This window comes from Temnothorax nylanderi, unplaced genomic scaffold (genome assembly GCF_030848795.1).
Source record: "Temnothorax nylanderi isolate EJ_2023f unplaced genomic scaffold, tnyl_v1.0 TNYL_tig0069_pilon, whole genome shotgun sequence".
NCBI lineage: Eukaryota > Metazoa > Arthropoda > Insecta > Hymenoptera > Formicidae > Temnothorax > Temnothorax nylanderi.
The window spans coordinates 716,351-737,765 of record NW_027249131.1 but is presented as its reverse complement, the minus strand read 5'-3'; the positions used below and the strand labels follow the sequence as shown (position 1 = coordinate 737,765).

Sequence of the window (21,415 nt, the reverse complement as noted above, 5' to 3'; positions counted from 1 at the left end):
CAAATACTTTATTATCTGCCATTTCTTGTAGATTTAATATATAAAATGTATTCAATTCAACTGAATTTAATATCTTTAAGATTATATTGTAAACAAAAGGTATGAATGATGCGTTTAATCTTTAATATTATTTCTGAAAAATAGCTCAAAGAGAATTTTTCAATACATACACTCTCTTCAACAATACACTCTCTTTCTCTTTCTACATATACGTATATGATACGACACTGTAAACGAGTTTGAGAAGCAAAGTTTTATCGTAACATCGGCTGTAGTCTCTTACTCACTCTTGCTCACGTACCTCGTCTACCGCCTAGGAATACGAAAGAATGCAGGGGAACCGTAAATATGTTCACATCGCAAAAGTGGGGGGAGGATCACATCGATGGGCATAGGAGCGAGTCTTTCTTCGACACGCTTCATTCATGTTTAGTAGTGTCATCCGGTAGTACCGGCGAAGAGAATCGGCGGAGCCTCTTACCCGTAATTGAAAAATCGCGAAGATTTTTACATTTCGAAAGCAGCGTGATTTATTACAAATTCGGCGCGACAGTTTGGTGCTTAGATAATTGATTTATCGTTTCCTGTGTGAATAATGACACGGATAGTTTCTACGTGAAAGGAAAGAAATGTTAGTTATTGAACGTCTCGTGCCTTGGAAGGGTCAATTTTAGACGCGAGAATTATATTCAGTGAACAAAAAATATATAATTAAGATGGAAGATAACAAGAGTTACACGGCGTTTGATTGATCTCGTGACTGTAATGATGCGGAATAAGAAATCATCGGAAAGCAAGGTATACTTATATATGTATGTTCATATATTTAATGTATCCGCTGCGTAATTTAAATTACAATATTGTACATATTATACATTGTATATTGTATATGCCGTATATGGTAATTTACAGTATTGTATAAATTAATAAATTGAGTTTGTACAAAATAGACTTATTAAAAACATACTTAACCAACATTGTTAGAAAAGTTTTAATTACATTTGATTCGCGGAAATGATTTTTTAAATGTATGTGCGTGTTCTAGTGACAGTAAAAAGTTTCCCGTGTACTTGTGTATACATACGTAACCCGATATTCTTATGATGTTGTTCCTACTCTTTTTTTTTCGTGTATAACAAATGACAAATTGCATTTTCTAAAGGTGTGAAGAGTGATTTATGAAAATGCCCAGGGGGCTGAAACGCGAACTTAGACACCAGCGAAAGTGTGCCTTATGTTTCTTAAAGGGGATTCCGTAAAGCGACGCTTTCAAAGTCTTTGTCGACTCTTTCGGTTTTTATATCTTTGTAAAATTATGCGAAAACATATTGTTCGTCGTTCATTCCCGTTCGTACATTTCGTTCGAGTAATTGAGTGACAGCGGTTTCTTTCTCCCCCCCCCCCCCCTGAAAAGATAGTCATTTTCGATATATTATATAATTAATGATGTAAGTCAGAATGTGACGTAAAAAAGAAATGTGAGTTTAATGTGCGTTTAATCGAACGGCTTATGTAGGGCTAAACCAAATTTAGTCAAAATACCGGAAGACGTTCACTTTCTCTGAATCATAGATAACGAAGCTAATGAGGCTACGAAGGATTGAGACTCGCGACTATTATAATATCATTGCAAAAAGAAATGCTTTTTTTATCTTACCGATTTAACGTCGTCTTTAAATTTATAAAACGCAGTGCATGCCGTAATGTTTATTCCAAACCAATCTTATTGTCGACATAAATAATATGTACAAGAAAAAATTAATATTTTCTCTATTTTTCTAGATTTATTAAAAAATTACCAAAATAAATTTTTTAAATTTTAATTGGCGTTTTTAATCATATTTTAAAATATAATTAAAGACATTAAACACAGTTTCGTTGTAGACTTTTGCTTGGTAAAAATACAGACAAGGCTGCACTTTATCTTAAGCGGAAAAAGACCTGCAGATTGTAAATTTTTTTCTATTATATCTAACAGTGAGAGAAGATTGGTCAGGAAATTGTCTATCGCACGAAGGATTATGCTAGACGGCTAGACAACAGAGATTAGCTAAACAACTCTCTATGTCACGATGAGCGATCGCCGTTAAATAAACGAGAATCTGGTCGCGGCTTTATAAATATGATATTTCCGCTGGTATGTACGCGTAAATAATGGTCTGTACGTGTACGTCAAAGTTTGCAGTTCTCTTCAGTCGGAGACGCGGAAGAGCTATTAGAGACGCTCGCATTGTAGGATTGGAGGGAACGCGCCGATGGCGAGCGGAAGTCTCGTTCGACCAAGTCAAAGGCCGAACAAGATCTTCCAACATGGAATGATTATCACTCGAAGTCACAGGAAAGTCTGAAGAAAATTGTAAGGGGACTTTCTTTGGTAGCCAATTTTTGAAACGCTCGCCAATAGCCAAGAATTATGAGAGTCGAAATAATTTCCTTGCTCCTGATCGTCGCTGGCATCCATCCGGGCAAGTGCGATCTCTTCATGGATTTTTTGCGCAGCGTATTTCAAGGGGGAAGGGTAAGTTGTTATTGAAATTGCGCAGAATTAAGATTTCAGATCGATATTCACATTGTTAATACTTTTCTTTTCCTACAAATCATTCTTTGCGTTTACCACGTGTATTTTTCTATTAATATACATATAATTTTGTATTATATAACAAAAAATAAAAAGTTATTTATATGCAATGGGGAAATATGCGAATATAAATTCACGTAGCAAAGCCATGCGAGGAAAGAAGCTTATTTCGATAATATTAATTTCCATGTGAACGGAAGTGAGAGTTATCGATCCTGCACTTGCTTCGGCAATGGCTGACAGGTGAGGGTTTTTTATTGCAAAAAGATTACCGAAAATGTTTTAGCATGCAGGAAGTCCCCTGTACGTCCGTGCTAGACGAGAAATCGCACGTGATTTGCGAGTCAAAGTCAGGCCTTGTTTTACGTGGACGTTTTGTAATTTCTCGCCAGATTCGTGGAAACATTTTCGTCGGATACGAGTAAAATATGAATGCGTTATTAATCTGCCAAACAGAGAATTCTCACGCGCCAATTCCACGGAAACCTGTGCAAAAGTAGTATATATCACGTACGAAAATCATTGTGCGTTCTGTAACACGCGATATTATACAGTCCGACTACCAGTGTAGTAAACTTTTGATATTATTATTAAAAGATCCAATAAGAATGAATTACGATGTTAGGATGTTTAACGTTACGTGAAACCAGAAAGTGCGGACGCAATTCGAAAAGAAAAATGCTTTGCATTCTGAGCAATCGGAGAAAGGCCGGAACGTTTCTTTTCGTCGGCCTTGTGACCCGCGGAAAGAACTCCTATCGTGGCGGATGTGTTCAGGGCCGTTTTTTTTTAACACATTTGAGTTCCTATAAGTATACTATACATTGCACTCTCTATACCACTTTCCAAAATTTCCAATCCGTCCTTCGACATTTCGTAAGTGCCACTTTAGCCTTTCCTTCATGAAAATTCAACACGAAATAGGCATTAGAAATTCACAGAGTAAAGTCAAGCTAAACGCTTAAATTTTAATGATAAAAGTATTTTTAATTAATAAGTATTTTTAATAAATTATTCTAAAAAGACAAACTGATTAAAATGTATCGTAATGACATCGTGGCACAGTATCATGTGTAATAATAAAAAATGACTAGTACAGACTGGCGCTTTAAAAGCTTGACAAACAAACCATATTCGACTGTACAGTTAAAAGAGTTCTAAATACGTTGTTCCTTTTTCGGCCGATGGTGTATGACCACGACAAATTCATACGCCAGTATTTAAGTCGTGGCGCGACGCGGTGGAATGCAAATCCAAAGAAAGCAAGAGTGTACACGCGTGTCGAATGCTAAATGCGCTAATCGACACCGGCTTAAATGCTCTGGCAGAAAAAAATCCCAGGTGAAAAGATTGTCCCGAGGATATATTCTTACAACTGAAATAATGTATTAAATACATATTTGCGCAGAGCATTTGCAGAGAATCAAGCATGTTTAACTTACAATTAGCAAGAATATTTCCAAAATATCTGCAGTTACGGTAATTTTGCTCATCTTCCATCAATCACAACATTTTTAGATTCCGTAACAATTTTAGTTCCGAAAATTTAACAAAATTTTAATTGGTCATTATTCACTAATAACAGTAAAATTATATGAAAATAAAATCTTTAGGTTTTTATACTGTACACGAATCTACAGTAGTTATTCCTTATTAATTTTTATTCCTTTACATATCTTCTTCCAGATAGCGATCAATAAGGTGAATATTATCTTTAGCAAGCTAATTAATGACAAAAATGCTTCCTACTGTATCTACTGTTATCAAGAATTAAAGTTATCGTGACAGTTACGATATATTATTATGTATATAATCAAACTGTAAATCGTATTCGCGAGTTGCGCAAACTCAGATTACCGAAGCGAGTATCTGAATGATGAATATCACTTTAATGAAGATACGAATCTCGCGTAATTAGATATTGTGGTCGGAGTGACATTAAAGCGCACTAACTTCATCAAAGGAGAAATTACATCTTATGCGTTATGACCGTTCGGTCGCGCAAATTTTATAAGAAGATATGATTAACTAATCGTAAACGAAATCATACATTAATTTTTGCATTCTGTCCCGAAACAATTCCGCATAATTGTGGCCCACGCGCAAATATTTATAGCTACATCTAAATATAATAAAGTCTATATGAACACCTTCGAACATGTGTAAAATAAATGCGGATGTGCGAATTATTTAAATCACATAATTTTTAGGACAAAATTGATGAAATGGGAATTTCATATCCTGAACGGTATGGCGGCGTACGAAAACAACCTATAATTCCTGACAACGTCCCGTTCCCTTGTAACGTGCGTTTTGGCAGGTATAACTCTCTGCAATTAAAATTAATAACTTTTGAACCTAGGCTTTAATGCTTGAAAATTGATAATAATTCCACATTTATTTTTTTCTCACTGCTTTCTTTTTCTTCTCGTTGACATCTACGATTTTTTATATTCAACTACATACTTATATTTTCAGCGTAAATAAAGCTAAAAAATACTGCAATTTAAATTTTACTTATTATCAATAAATATTGTCAATAAATACGATTTATCGTCGCGTTTAATGATAAATATGAGTTTAAATAAATGACAAGTCTGGATAATTCCAACGTTTTTCTCGTGCATTACAGGTCCTTGTCGATACCAGACAATGTTCATCGATTGAGACCGGGCGACATCGATGTGATCGGTGGTCTCGGTGATTCCTTGGTCGCCGGAAGTGGCGCGTTAGAGGAGTTTGCGATAGGAACCTTCATCGAGGCGCGCGGAGTTAGTTGGTGCGTCGGAGGCCAAGGGGATTGGAGGCGGTTCTTCACTCTTCCCAATGTTTTAAAGGTATACACTATGCACGTAATATCAAAAAATGTCTCAAGGTCATTCACGCGTTGCACCGGTCTTTCACCGCCATCTCATCAGAATTCAGAGACCGAGTGAAAGAATTTTGCGAGAGTAAACGTACGTTCTTTGTTCTAGCACGATATGTTTCATGCGTAACAAAAACCTGATATCCTTCATCATCGTGACATATCGTTGCAGGTGTTTAATCCCAAATTAACAGGATATTCCACCGGAACGGGAGAGTTTATCTCGACCGCGGCGAAACTGAACATCGCCTTTCCAGTCGCCGCTACGGAGGATGCGTTGCAGCAAGCGAGAATCCTGGTGCAGAGAATTAAAAGTAATCCGAAGATAAATGTGAAGAAACATTGGAAGGTAATAAACCTTGATAATCTCTTTATCGCGACGTACGCTTGTCGGTGGAAAGAAACCTTGATTCTCCCTCCCCCTTGAATCTAATTATTCATATTTCCTGTATTTCCAGCTTATTACGATCCTATTTGGGGCTAACGACATTTGTTCGGCGCAATGTTACGCTCCGCAACAATTCTCGCCGTTGCGTTACGTCTTGCATTTACGAAGGACGCTCGATTTCTTGAGGATCGCACTACCCCGCACGCTAGTCAATTTGGTTCCAGCCATAGGTGATTTAATTAATATTTTATTAGTAATTTTTAATTTTATATAGGCGTAAGCAGAAAAAACGTACACATTATTATTGTAATATTACCAGGTTTTCTAATTCTAATAGCTAATGCTCTCTCTCTCTAAATTATAGATCTTAAAATGCATGATCTTATAATACATTACAGCATATATTAATTACGATGTACTTAAATTTTTCACTCATGTGCTTATATTTATAATTATTTTTTAACAGATGTCACAGTCTCTGTTAGAGTAACGCGAAGTACTATGTGCAATATATTGCATCCCCTCTACTGCGCCTGCATGCACAAGGGTAGTCAACCAGAAATCGCAGCGTCGAAAATGTCACGACTCTATCAGCAAGCCGCTGAAACTTTAGTATACTCAGGAAGGTATAATTGATGTTCAATATACGTAATTAAATGTATCTTACTTAATCAATAAGATTAATTTTTTAAATTCTTATTTCGTCAGAATTTACTGTACCTGAGAGAAGTTTTTTTATTATGTTTGATATACTCACTTTTTAAATCGTATTTGCGATACGTTATATCTACAGTTGACGCTGTTTATTCGTAGAGATTACATACTCGACAACTACCGCGAATATGGAATAGTTAAATGTACGTTCCAAGAAAAATTAAATTAAGGAAAAAAATTTAAGAGAAGAATATTGTTTTTTATTTAAAATGATAAAATATGCAATATTGTGTATGAACATATTTAACATATAATTTTAAATAATTTTTTAGTTATTAATTGTTTTAAAAAATCTACTTATTTTGCTTTGCACGTTGCAGCTTTTTAAAATAATTCGTGTAATCATCCATTGCCTCCGCTATTTTACAAATAAGATTTCTTTCTATATAGACGGATCGTTTCCCATAAAGAATTCACAGAGATCGTGGGAAAGCTTGTTTTTGTGACCAATATCTTTTACGTGGCATCATTTATTTCTGCCTTTTAATTCGCGTTCAGCTTTATCTTTTGCCGATATCATTCTTCACGGGACACGACACGATGTGCAGTAGCAGTACATACTGAAAGATTGAATAAATTCTGCCTTTTCTACTTATTAAATACTTTGCTTGCCTTTGAAACAAAACACTGCGCACGCATTGTGAAAGAGCGCGATAGCGCTATTTTACATTGCCGCATGATATCTTGCATTCTCAAGGCGGCAATGATTAAAATGCAATCACGTTGCAGTGATTCATATCCGCGAACACTGAAATATCTACCGCGAATAAAGAAGAATAATGTCTGGGCACAGACATGTCGACCGCGAATAGCGGATCCGCGAATATGAAGTCGATTGTACATCCATCCCATACAGCACACTTAATTGTACAAAAGCGGGACATAAGACGTCTTATGTCCCGATTTTAGACATGGTGCTGTCTGGGATTCGTATTGATAGAATATATGTATGCACAAACTTAGTAAAAACATTGTTATTTTGCTTTATAGATATGATAATTCTCCAGACTTCACCGTAGTGTTGCAGCCATTTATTAAATTATTCAATGCACCTAACGCAGATCCTCATCGTGCTCCGCCGATCGACTCCAGTCTGGTCACATATGACTGTTTCCACTTCAGTCAGAAAGGACATGCACTCGGTAAGGGATGATTCACTTTTATCATGATACACATATAAACGCATGTTCTTATTTGAGCGAAACAATAAGTTAAATTGAATGACGTTATTTGTGGCATTTATCGACTGAACAGCGCCTATCGTCATCGGAAAAAATGCCGTAATGTTAAAACGGTTGCACCTTACTAGGCGAGGGAATTTTGTGTGCGCGTACCTTGGCGCGTACGTCGTGATATAATATGTGTGTGTGTGTGTGTGTGTGTGTGTGTGTGTGAGAGAGAGAGAGGAAATGATAGTCTCGTTCTGGTATTTTTTTTAAACTGTGTTATTAATACGACTGAAATACTCTATTATTAAAGTTAATAGCAGTACAGATTGTAAAAATTTCTAACTTTATACATTATTTAAAACTTGGAATTTTTTCTATTTCATGCAAATTTAAAAAAAATTACTAAGATTGACATTAATAACATCAGTGCATCGACTTGATCATTACGTTTAATTACACAGGCACACACAAAAAAAAAGTGTCTTGGCCGAGACACTACACTAGTGTATTCCCATGTACTTTTTCCCGCTGAATCCGAATCCGAAGTCAGATTGGCTAAAATTTATGAGATAACCACAAAAAAATGCTCAAAAACACGAATTAAAGGCAAAAAAAATTGTTTTTTTGTGGTTATCTCATAAATTTTAGCCAATCTGACAATTCTGACTTCGGATTCGGATTCAGCGGGAAAAAGTACATGGGAATACACTAGTGTAGTGTCTCGGCCAAGAAACTTTTTTTTTTGTATGCCTGTGTTATTATTTCCTTATATTATTCATTAGGGTAAACTCGGGTAAGATGGCCATACAGGAAAGATGGCCAACCTATGTTCTTTCAATCTAGCTCGCCATGAAACATCGAATGAACATGGGTTGGCCATCTTTCCTGTATGGCCATCTTACCCGAGTTTACCCTACTCATAAAGTTTTTAAAAAGATGTATGGATTTTAATCATATTCAATTAAACTTGCTCCAATCCCTAAATAATTATATCATTTCTGTTCTAAATAATTATTTATTTATGCTCGAAAAATTAATACGAAATGATTTACATAAACACAATGTATAAAAAATGTGTTTAATCTCAGGATTTTATATACATATTAAATACGAGTACAATATATGCTGCTAACTTTGTTAGACACGTTTATATTCATATATTCGTATTCATATTCATATTCATATTCATATTCATAAATTCATTTGGATATTATAACATGAAGATGACATTTCAAAGTTAACTTGCCATTATATAACAATTCTATTTGCGCTAAGATCAATTCGTTAATAATTATTCAGCGATTCAGTTAAAAGTAAATGAATCATTTGAACACCGTCACGGACAATAAAATAATCATCAATCCCTCGCAGCTGGCTTGTTGTAAATGCGAGCGCGCGTTCATTAACGAGCGTGGATGGTTAATAAATATCATTAAACGCCTCTTAGACGGTGTCAACAAGAGTCATGGTGAAAGAAAACGTCATACCAGCTACTGTTGGCGATATTATCGTTTTTATACGGAAATAAAATAGAATAAAACATGCGCAAAGAGTATATATTCCGCGTGATATAAATTCGCTTCTGGTCTATTTTCAGGTGCTAATCTTTTGTGGAACAACATGCTGGAGCCAGTCGGAAATAAAACAGAAAAGGGACTGCCCCGAATATTGGAGAAGGTGCTCTGTCCTACGGAAAACGCGCCCTACATCTTCACGAACGTCAACACGCGGTTCTTCCGAATGACCGGCAGACAAGATGGAATTGTGCCTAGATAGCATAAGGCTCGGTAGTAATTGATCTCAATTTACGAGAGAAATTATTATGAAAGAATTTATTATACGGCAGCAATGAGAGGCCGATTATTCGAGAGAGATAATGCATTTGTTATCGATTACTCGCATAAAACTTTTAGAAAAAAAGTGAAATATTTTTAAAAATAATATAAATATAATAACATATAGTTTTAATGTAAATTAAGAATTTCTATTTGTATGCGTTCGCATAATTGATGTGTCGAATAATTGATATTTTATTGTCCTAGTAGATAACAATTAAATGTACTCGTCATTTTCTTCAGAATATTTTTCAGGAGAATGTAATCGCGTAGGATCTGATGACACTTGCGTTTCGAGAAATATTTATGGGCTATAAATGTGTAATTTGATGCATAAAAAATTATTAACTAATCAAATACTTGAATAAAAGAAAGATTTCAATAAAGTATCTCTGAGAAAGATTTCAATAAAGAACCGATTAATTTTTACAGACAAATCTATAAAAAACTGTTGTGTGTGTGTGTGTGTGTGTGTGTGTGTGTGTGTGTGTGTGTGTGTGTGTGTGTGTGTAATAAATATATTCATGTAATATATTTATTCATACAATCCTTTCATTATCAAGGTAGTTTGTACATGGCATTTTAAACGCGTTGGAAAAGTTTTTCATAAACACATACATTGAACTAGAATAATACGAAATTTATTTGCGATGTTTTTCTCCGAAGAGTCACATTCCTAATCGCACAGGTAATTATTTTTTTGTAGGAAACATTTTTGGACCGGGACATATTCAAAGACCACGTGGCCTAGGTCTAGACTTTGATCAGTATGCCTGTTATAGCGGGGTCCAAAGTCCAGCACGTATAGCAAAATATCCGGTTAATAATATATTGCATGGAATTTCGAGCTATATGTAGATATGCGTCAGGAAGTATCTTATTTGCATACATACCAAGGGATTTCCCCGTACCCATCCGAACGTTTTTGCCATTGTGACAAATACATATATCACTAATGGTAAGAACTAGGCAAACAGTAAAAGGAGTAATTTAGGAGTTTAAGTATTGTTTCTGATACTCACACACACACACACACACACACACACACACACACACACACACACACAGTTAATTATCTTCGCAATTAAAAAATTAAAAGGATTAAAAAGAAAAGATAATTAATATTTCATACCATTCTCATTTCTAAAAAAGAAAAATTGTCTAACTTTTGTTTGGCACGCACTTTAACTTTGTAATTGATGAGCCACGTCAAGATCCGACGACTCCTCCATTTATTAAAGCGATTGATCTAGAAGATTGATATACTTTTTAGAAGATTGATATACTTTCAGTTGTCTCTAAGTCGCTCCAAGTTTTACGTTTTTTTTAAATATATTTAAGGCCGTTTCCGTCACTTCGCGAAAGTTGTCGTCTGCTTCCTGACCTTTCCAAGCTTACTCGATCCTTCAAACGAAGGACCTAAGTTAACGGATTACTCAATCTTTCTCGCATGGAAACTTTTTCAAGTATCATCGATAATTCGTCAAACTTTCGGGGCCACTACATTTATGTTTCCTTATCCCGCGCCAAGTGTGTCGACTCCGCTGATATCGAGATAATAATAAGTTTACGCCACTCCATCCACGCGTCCTCCAATCTGCTTGAATTGACCCTAACCGACTTTTCGGGCATTCGCATGACCGAAGCGCAGTTATAAACTGCGCGTAAAAATGTACTTTTTACGTACGCGACGATCTAAATAAACTTTCTCGTGCAACTTTGCCGACGGAAATTATGGAATTCCATTAAAAAATTTTACGTGATCTTGAAAGCTTATTTAAAATATAGGACATCGAGTAATTTACGAGCGGTTTTACGACCTGTATAACGCAACACGACGGTCGCGAAAGGAGCGAGAGACACGTCAAGGTTCTAACTGTTGCATGATCTTCGAAGAACTTGACCCTGGTTGCGAGAAGCCGCCGATAATTAAGCGAATTCAATCGTCTGATCTGCGGTTTCGTTACGAAATCGTCGGTCATTGACCTGCCCGTTTGAGTCAGGTGTCTCAATGCCTGGTACAACTTCTTTTCCACCTTTCTCGATTTGATTAATTTATTATCGTTTGCCTAGATAGTATAAACGTATTTCCCGTACACATTTTCTTCTTACGCAATTTGTATCCTTTACTTAGTTTTGCGCGAATCTAGCGATATATTATCTCATAGACTAAATACTCACTCGTGTGAGAACGTGATTAGCTTTCTTGCGAAGTGGAAGCAAAGATAACGATAAGCCGTAAACAAGAGCATGTAGAATGATAGCGCGTGGAAAAAGCAGGATCTGCTGTGTGACGTTATATAAACTCTCAACAGTTCTTACAGTTCACAGAATTATCATCATTATATACGTACAAAAGAAAATATAAAATATAATTATTATCTCGATTGTAATAAGTCAACGTTCAATTTGTTACATAATTTCTTTGTGACAATTCTAGGAGATATGAGGCAATTCTAAGAGATTATTTTATGATGTGCAAAACTTCGCGTATCTTTTGAGTAATTTAAAATTATCTTCTTTCAAATCGTCGGGATATTTGAAAGTTTTTATTTATTGCTAATTTAAAAGTATAGAAGACTTTTGAAAGTAGATTTTCGTTAAAAGAAATCAGTTCCAATTAGGTCAAGGAATACAATTTCTGACCTATTTTAGAATTTTCTCGTAATATAATGTTGTTTAAAAAGTATTATGTATGTGAAACAATACATAAATCTCGAGAGCGTTGAATTTTCACGTAAAGACCACGTCACGGATTAAGGGAATCATTACACCGCACCGGCGAAAAACTATACCGGGAATGTGTTTGTGTCAGATTGCAGTATAAGTGGCGTGCATTGCGGCAAGGCGTTAATATAAGTGGTTGCAATCTCGGCCCCATCTTCGTGATCGTCCGGAAGAATTGCTCCTGCGGCGATCAGTTGGGAGAAATCTCGCGTGCGCAAGAGGAATAAAAGTAACAGATTATAACACGACGAATGGCAAGAAAGCATCCTTAAATCTTTTTCCTGTGATCTTCATTTGCATTTATAAACGTTATTGATCTTATCTCACTTCACATGCGTCGCTAGAAAATCTACCGTTATTTTATTATACATAATATATTCGTAATAAATGTTTCTTGTTTCTTCGTTACGACGATTGATAACTAGTTTAGCCGGATTTAGTAGGCCATTCGTCTAAACCAAGGTTAGGTAACCAGTTATAATTAGTAAAAAGTTAAATTAAAAAGTTAAAAAATTAATAATTTTTAACTTAGCTAATATAAAAATAAGTTAAATTTTAACTTTAACTAGTTCATTTTAAAATACATAAACTTAAACTTATTAATTGTAACTTGACTTATAATTAATTTAAAAAAATTAACTTACCCAACTCTGGTCTAAACTGTCTAAAGCTTCCGACATTTTAAATGTTATAGCGTTTCCTATTTTTTACGCGCGATATAATTTTGAGAACGCTTATGTAATTTACTCTTGACATTGCGTGAAACGCTGTTTGCGGGCAAAAATGACATAATTTGCACTGTGTGCTCTCTTCAATGTGTGCTAAACTAAATAAAGTAAAAATCAAACAGAAAGTACTGCTATGCTTCTCTCTCTCTCTCTCTCTCTCTCTCTCTCTCTCTCTCTCTCTCTCTCTCTCTCTCTCTCTTTCTATCTTTATCTCTCTCTCTGTCTCTCTCTCTCTCTCTCTCTCTCTCTCTCTCTCTCTCTCTCTCTCTCTCTCTCTCTCTCTTCTTTCAAAGCTTATATTTATCTCATCCTCTGGAAATAATCAAAGACAAAAGAATTAAATGAAGATCTTGCGGTGCATTTAAATGAGTGCGCGGATGTCCAGAAAAGACGAATAGGTAATTGTGTACATGGAGGGGATCACCTTGGATGACCTTGATACTTTAGTATGTTGTCAAGGTCACCCTCCTGAGTGACCTTCAGAAGGTTTCAGCCCGCGCTCATTGTTTATTCAGAAGTTATTAACAAAAAAAATTTGAGCAATGTAGCAGTTATTTTGAGGATTTAATTGTAACCCACAGTATTAAAAATTCAAAGGTATCATAAAAGTGTGATTTTTGCACTCTAAATTTGTGTAAAAAATTAGTTATAAAAACTCCTTCTAAAATATAATATGTACTTATATCTTTCACAGATACTGAATGCATAGCTTGTATAAGTGGAAACGTAAATTTCCGTATGAATGAAAGAAACTTTAAAAGAGACATCAAGTTACGAGATTTGTGTTTATGTAGAATACGGTTGTATAATGTGTAATTATAACAGTGCTAACGTCAGAAATCTACTGCCATTGACTTAAAATTATTATGTTTCATTAAATGCAGATTCATCGATACTACGTCAGTGAAGGAATCTTTAGAATTAAAATTCGGATCGAACAGAACTATCGAGGTTTCTCGGTAATATTCCTCAGGAATGTTCCAAAACAATCAATCATGTTTTAATGATAGCCTGGCTCTGTCTCCGGCTTTTTCCTTGATATTCATAAATTTAAATAACAAAGTTAGTTTATAATTTAAATAACAAAGTTAGCGGTGAAGTACATTTAATATTTCTTGCCTTAATTTACATAATTTTTATCACGCAATCAATATTTTATATTTTTTATATGTTTAACCAAATCGCAGGACGACTTTTAAACTGCTTGTACTAAAAAACCAGACGCTGTTGTTAAAAAGTAATTGATTATTCTGGAAAAATCCTTATAGATTACTTAAGACAGATTTCAATTGCAAATTTCATATTACATAAAAGCATATAACACAGTTAATGATTGTATTGATTGATTGATCATTACTTTTTGTCCGATGATCATAAGACGCAATTGAAAGTTCTAGAAAATTATTATAGGTACTTGATCGTCACATGTTATATAATTATAGGAAAACGTGGGACAGAACTGTACGAACAGTCTTTAGGCCTGTTCGTTTTAGCTGAACTTTTTGCACAGTTCATCTTTCCCTTTTTTTCTCTCTAAGGAAAAGAAAAAGAGAAAAGATGAACCGTGCGAACAGGCCTTTTATTTCTGCCATCTAACGATATAATTTGCGGGAATTTCTCGAAGCTACGTTAGTAAAGAGTTATCTACTCCCAGACGGCAGTTAGTAGTCATTCCTGAAGCCTTAAATCTTAAATGTAGCATCATATTGTTATGTTTTTGCCACAATATTGGGAATACTTCTTCCATCTCATGCGAGAGAGAGAGAGAGAGAGAGAGAATTACTTGTAAATAATTTCTGTGTATACTATGTTATGATATACTTCATTTACTTCTAACCCTGTGATTTTGTCTTTAAGTTTTAAATTTATCCTGTCACGATCACTTAATCTAAAAATAAGACTGTAGGGTATTATTCCGTTCTGCCCCACATGTTTTCTGTAGTTGTTTTACTTTATTAAAATTGGAGCTAAAAATGAGAAAAAAGTCAAGAAACCAATAAAAAGATGCCTTGCTTTGCCAAAAAGTGATCCGAAAAATTATTCACCTAAAAAGAATAAAATCTCTCGTGCTACTAAAAAAAAGTATAAAGCTAACCAGTTAATTTGTGAACCAATGACGTTCTATTAAATTAAAAGCGTTATTTTTTTGCTATTGTGATAATGTAACTTGTGACAAAATTAATAAACAAAGGTATCCTCCATTTTTTTGCCCCATCTATAAAGCAAAACGGAGCAAATGACATTTATTTGTTAAAACAAGTTAATTTAAAAAGAATTATTGCAAAATTGTAATTCAATGATTGTTTTTCGTTTTTGATGTAATAATAAAAGCACTTATATCATAAAACAGAAAAGTTGACATTATTTTTTATAAAATATTTGTGTTCAAACATTAAGTACCTTGTTCTGTCCCATGTTCCCGTAATTGATTTCAGATTGGCTTTTATTGTTCTTTGTTGAGCTAGCGCAAATAAGTGAACGAATAAACAGTTTGCTTTAATAAATGCGAACGTGTTCACACTTGCTTGATCTGGATTCTTTCTTTCATATTTATGGGAACATTGCATATTTATAGGAATATTGCATTATTTTTCTGCTATAAGATAAATCTTATATAGATTTGCGTGCGTGATGCAAAATATTATTAGACATCGCACATTATTCTTTAAATTATCCAATTAACGTGCTATATAATCAGATACGCTATCTATAAATCTTGCTGGTATGAAACAAATTATGAAATCCTGATCAGATAAAACAATATAATCATTGAATAATAAAGATCATTGAATCTATTAAGGTAATTAGAATACGTTTATTGAAAGATAATATAATCAATGCGTCTGTCGACACCTTAGATTTTTTTTCATCAAAGATTTTTAATAAGCAATGCTATTGCTGATCGTTATGTTTCTGTGTATCGACATGTGTTTTATTAATAAAAAAAAACTCTAAATCTCACGATAAATCTCGATTTCGTTAAATCGTGGATCACGAGCGAGAAATTTCGGCGGAACACAATTAGCATATGCAGCCTGTAAGAAACAAACATGGAAGTAGGGATACTACGCGGTGAATATTAATTGATTTCAGCCTACTTTTAGCCGCGCTGCGTTTGTGGTGTAAAAATATTCGTTGAAAAAATTATGCGCGGAGGATCATGAATAATTTATCTCGGCTATCGGCGATATCGTGTCGTCTAAAAATACCTGCAATTGGCCCTACATGGACCCTAATTTCGGCTAACTATAGCTTCTCATTGATGGTACTATATAGACTAAATTATTTTCTTTATAAGAACAGATATATATATCGTCACGTACGATGACTCATCTACTATATTAAGATTTAATTAATCTGAAGTTAATGAGATATTTTTCAATAATTCTCTAATATGTGTTTTTTTTACTTTTTATAATATAGTTATTAGACATCACAGACGCGCACTTCGCTCGCGCTACTTAGCTTTAACATTATACTATTACTATTACATTATTAACCCTCGGTTGTTACACCTCCTTTTTTTCGAACATTTTTTAAAAGAATTTTTTTGAACATGATGCCACTCAAAAAGTTAATTTTTTATAATGAGAATACATTCTACAATGTTTGAACTTAATTCTAGAATTTTTTGCGATCCACTTAAACTGCTAGTTTTTGAACAGCATGCAGCTGTTTGAAAATTGGTTGGGGTCATTTTGACCCCGTGTGACAACCGAGGGTTAACCCCTTGATACACGCACAACAACTGTCAAAATATACGATGACAAATGCTCACGAAGTAAGCGCAGTGAGAGAATCAGCATCGCGGAAAAGTGGCAACGGTTCAATCTCTTACATGCCTTCTTTAAGAGCGAAATAATGAAAAAAAAATAAGTATTGAATGGTTTTCTGATCGTACGCATTGATTAATCAGTTAACGATTTTTATGACATTTATTCCTATATAAAAAAAAGTGAAATTTTGGAACAGAATTGTACTATAAAACTGATTATGGATAACTCACATATCAGGGTAACGTTTATATCAGGTTGTAATGTACCAGTTCTCGTCCGATCACTGAAGTCAAGCAACGTTGAGCACGGTTAGTACTTGGATGGGTGACCGCTTGGGAACACCGTGTGACGTTACCACCCAATTTTTTTTTGCATTTTTATTATTTTTTATTATTACACAGACGCGCCGTACGCGCGCGTTATTTAGCTTTAATATATTAGGTCTGTTTTCTATTGCTGTACTGCTGAACTAGTGCAATAAGCTAGAGTGAAACAAGTACCTATATTTTGTTTCACTCTAACTTACTGCACCAGTGTGCACTAGTTCAGCAGTGCAGCAATAGAAAACAGACCTATTATACTATTACTATTACTATTACATTACACTATTAACCCCTTGATATATAAAACTGTCAAAATATGCGATGACAGATGCTCACGAAGTAAGCGCAATGAAAGAATTAATCAGCATCGCGGAAAAGCGGCAACGATTCAATCTCTTACATGCCTTCTTTAAGAGCAAAATAATGGAAAAAAATAAGTATTGAATGGTTTTCTGATCGTACGCATTGATTAATCAGTTAACGATTTTTATGACATTTATTCCTATATAAAAAAAGGTGAAATTTTGGAACAAAATTGTACTATAAAACTGATTATGGATAACTCATATATCAGGGTAACGTTTATATCAGGTTGTAATGTACCAGTTCTCGTCCAAGTTCTCGTCCAGACGCGAGCGAGTGCGCACGTGGATAGAGAGTATTAGATAATATAATAAAACAGGTTTGAAAAGAGCGAAGCAATATTCAATATTCATAATTACTGAATACTGCAAGAAGAAGGAAAATTAACGTTGAGGGAAGAGGACGTGGTGAAAATAGACAAAGAAAACACCAGAAATGGTCAAAGAGAGGAAACTAACCTCCATAATGCAAAGGGCATAACAAGCGAGCAGCATAGTGATTCAATAAAATATACAAGAGTGCTGGACGGAGCGATAAAAAGGAAGTACAGCGACACAAGGGAAACAGCAGAGGGCAATACAACCAAGAAAATGGCATATAAAGTAGACATCAAAAACAGATTCTCTTTACTTGCTGAGAGGGATGAAGGACAGGATAGTGAGGATATGGACGCGGACGACAGAGATAGTGAAGAGGACAATGTGCAAGAAGTAAAGACAAGGAAGCCGCCACCGCTAGTTGTACATGGCAGCGTTAAGGATCACAAAGGATTTGTAGAACTAATAAAGCAAAGAGTGGAGAGTAAGTTCTACATGAAATATCGTGAAAATCACGTACAAGTGTTCGTGAGCAACAAAAAGACTATGACGAACTAAGAAAAGTATGGCAAAGCAGGGAGGTTAAGTTCCACACATACACGGACAAGGATGAGAAAAGGAGAACATTCGTGCTCAAGGGCTTGCATGAACATGCAAAACCAGAAGAAATCAAGGAAAACATAGAAGAGCAAGGCCTAACAGTATACAATATTAGTATAATGAAAGGAACCAAGAAACCAATCTATATGGTTTCATTGGAAACAATAAAGCTGGGTGCGCTTAAACTAAAAGTGCAGTACCTATGTTACACGAAGGTGGACTGGGAGTATTATATTAACAAAAGAAGATTAGCCCAATGTCACAGATGCCAGGAATGGGGACATGCGACAATAAATTGCTATGCGGATCCAGCGTGTCTGAAATGTGCAGGGGATCATTTAACTAAAGACTGTATAAAACCCAAAAGCGAACCGGCAAAGTGCATAAACTGTAACAAAGACCATCCTGCTAATGCAACTATCTGCGAAGCGTACAAGAAGAGGCTAGACTGGATTGAAAAGGAACGGACCAGAACGAAAGGAAGCAGAAAGGATATGGGCAGACAGCAACAGAAGGAACCAGACGTTAACGACCGGAAGCAATTCCCGGATCTGAGGACAACATCGGAGACACGACAAAAGGAAAGCTGGAAAGAAGATAATAATATAGATAGTTATAGATCAAAAGTAATGCAAAGGGATACAGGGAGAATTAGGTACGATAGCAAAACAGATAATGACTTTAATGATTTTCTAAGGTTAATGGAAGAATTCAAAAAATTAAATGAGCATATCAATATTAAAATGATGTTAAAAACAATGAAAACCATCAATGAAAGGATGGAAGCATGTAACAGTCAAATAGAAAAATTCCAGGTAATGGTTGAATTTTATCAGACATTAGAATCATCTTCATGCGTAAAATAAAAATCTGTAGTTGGAACGCGAACGGTGTTAGGCATAAAACATGCGAACTCATAGAATTTTTAAGCAGAAATAAAATAGATATCATACTTATTAATGAAACAAAATTAAGTGCTAATGATAAATTTAAGTTAAGAAACTATACATGCGAAAGATATAATAGACATAACGCGGCAGGAGGAGTTATGATATTAGTAAAGAAAAATATCCCTTATAAGGTAATCAAAATTAAGTCATGCGTAATAGAAAATGTATGTATCATGCTTGCTAATGGTGTGCATGTAGTAGCGGCATATAACAGACCATCCATCCGTTACACCAAAAAGGATATTGAAGTATTACTAAATGTAGCTAACAAGGTAATAATTGCAGGAGATCTCAATTCTAGACATAAAGCTTGGAACTGTCACATAAATAACAGGAATGGACTTACTTTATATGATTATTGTCAAGCGAACAACTGCAGTATTGTGTTTCCGGATGAACCAACACACTATCCAGAGAATGGAGGTACGCCTACAACAATAGACATATTAATCAACAAAAATATCAATAACATAACGGAGCCTGTAGTTCTCGATGAGCTGAATTCCGATCATAGACCTGTGTTATTTGAAATAGGGCAAATAAATTGCAATAATGAGTTTGAGCAAGAAGTGTATAAATATAAAAAGCAGATTGGAAAAAATTTAGAAATATATTAGATGAGAGCATAACAATAAATAATAAAATAAATACAGAACAAAACATAGAACAAGAAGTATCTAAACTAGTTTACAATATAGAAGCGGCGCTTAAAGAAACAGTAAATAAAACCAAAATAAAAAGTGAAGAGAAAGAACTGCCTGAGGAAATATTAGAGTTAATTAAACAAAGGAATAGAACTAGAAAGCTCTGGCAAAGAACTAGGAATCCAGCTCACCGAGATGATTATAGGCAACAAACGCGAATGATTAGGGATGAGATTGTAAAATATAGAAATAACATATGGACACAAAAGCTATCAAAAATTAATGTACATGATAAATCGCTTTGGAAAATGACTAAAATATTTAAAAAGAAACATCAACCTATACCTACGCTGGAGGATAATAGTACTGAGGCATTCGATGACAAAGATAAAGCAGAAATGATAGCGACGCAATATGAGAACGTACATAATATTGACTTAATTAATAATAGTGTACAACAAGAAGAAATTATTAGAACAGTTAAGGAATTTATAGATAATAGTGAAGTAAAATTGGATGAATACAAAGGAGCTTTGACTTCACCGAAGGAAATCTGTACTATTATCCAGAAGCTAGCAGCACTTAAAGCACCTGGAAAGGATGGGATACAAAATATAGTTCTTAAAAATTTAAGTAGAAAAGCTTTAGTCCAGTTAACGTACATAACAAACGCGATTTTTAAAATTGGGCATTTTCCACAAGAGTGGAAGACTGCCATAGTAATACCAATACTAAAACCAGGCAAGGATCCGACCAAACCATCTAGCTATAGACCGATTAGTCTCCTATCAAGTATTAGTAAGGTAGTAGAGAAGATAATAGCGACTAGAATAAGGAAATATGAAGAACAAAACAATATAATAATAGATGAACAATTTGGATTCAGAAAGAAACACAATACGGTACAACAAGTAGTTAGAATAATTAATGATATAAGACTTAATTATAATAAGGGTAATGTTACAGTTATGATGCTTTTGGATATTGAGAAAGCGTTCGACAAAGTATGGAGGGATGGCCTAATATATAAAATGATAAAGAATAATTATCCTATTTATATTATCAAACTAGTATATTCGTATTTAAGAAACAGAAAGCTGCAAGTAAGAATAAATAATACTTACTCTACAGAAAGAGATGTTAGAGCAGGTGTACCACAAGGCTCGGTACTTGGTCCACCTCTGTTTTCGATATATTTAAATGATATAGATAGATTTGAGAAAACCAAATTAGCGATGTTTGCGGATGATACGGCGTCGTACGCACACTCCTTTAGCGCGATAGTTGCGGCCAAACAGATACAGATACACATTGATATGTTACAGAAATATTATGATAAATGGAAAATAACACTAAACGCAGCGAAAACAGAAGTAATAGTCTTTACGAGAAAAATCAAAGATTCACGTATTATACAACCAATAAGAGTATACAACC

The 21,415-nt window shown here is 34.6% G+C and overlaps 1 protein-coding gene, 1 long non-coding RNA gene and 1 pseudogene across 2 annotated transcripts in view; 2 read left to right on the top strand and 1 right to left on the bottom strand.

Moving 5' to 3' along the window:
- LOC139773812 (uncharacterized) overlaps positions 1 to 21,415 on the bottom strand; it is a 69,273-nt gene that overhangs the window by 21,478 nt on the left and 26,380 nt on the right. The gene's annotated exons all lie outside the window — the stretch shown is intronic.
- Positions 666 to 9,959, top strand: LOC139773801 (phospholipase B1, membrane-associated). The gene is made up of 9 exons (XM_071708533.1): positions 666 to 798; positions 2,179 to 2,518; positions 4,789 to 4,898; positions 5,211 to 5,415; positions 5,617 to 5,793; positions 5,903 to 6,062; positions 6,299 to 6,458; positions 7,537 to 7,688; positions 9,313 to 9,959. Exons 2-9 carry the CDS (start codon positions 2,414 to 2,416, stop codon positions 9,489 to 9,491), a joined length of 1,248 nt encoding a protein of 415 aa, XP_071564634.1. The 5' UTR covers positions 666 to 798; positions 2,179 to 2,413; the 3' UTR covers positions 9,492 to 9,959.
- On the top strand, positions 17,019 to 17,138 carry LOC139773823 (5S ribosomal RNA; annotated as a pseudogene).

Coding starts and splice junctions, on each gene's coding strand:
- LOC139773801 (XM_071708533.1), top strand. CDS start 2,414: ATGAGAGTCGAAATAATTTCCTTGCTCCTGATCGTCGCTGGCATCCAT. Junction 2,519..4,788: donor GCGTATTTCAAGGGGGAAGG/GTAAGTTGTTAT, acceptor CATAATTTTTAG/GACAAAATTGATGAAATGGG. Junction 5,416..5,616: donor CTCTTCCCAATGTTTTAAAG/GTATACACTATG, acceptor ATATCGTTGCAG/GTGTTTAATCCCAAATTAAC.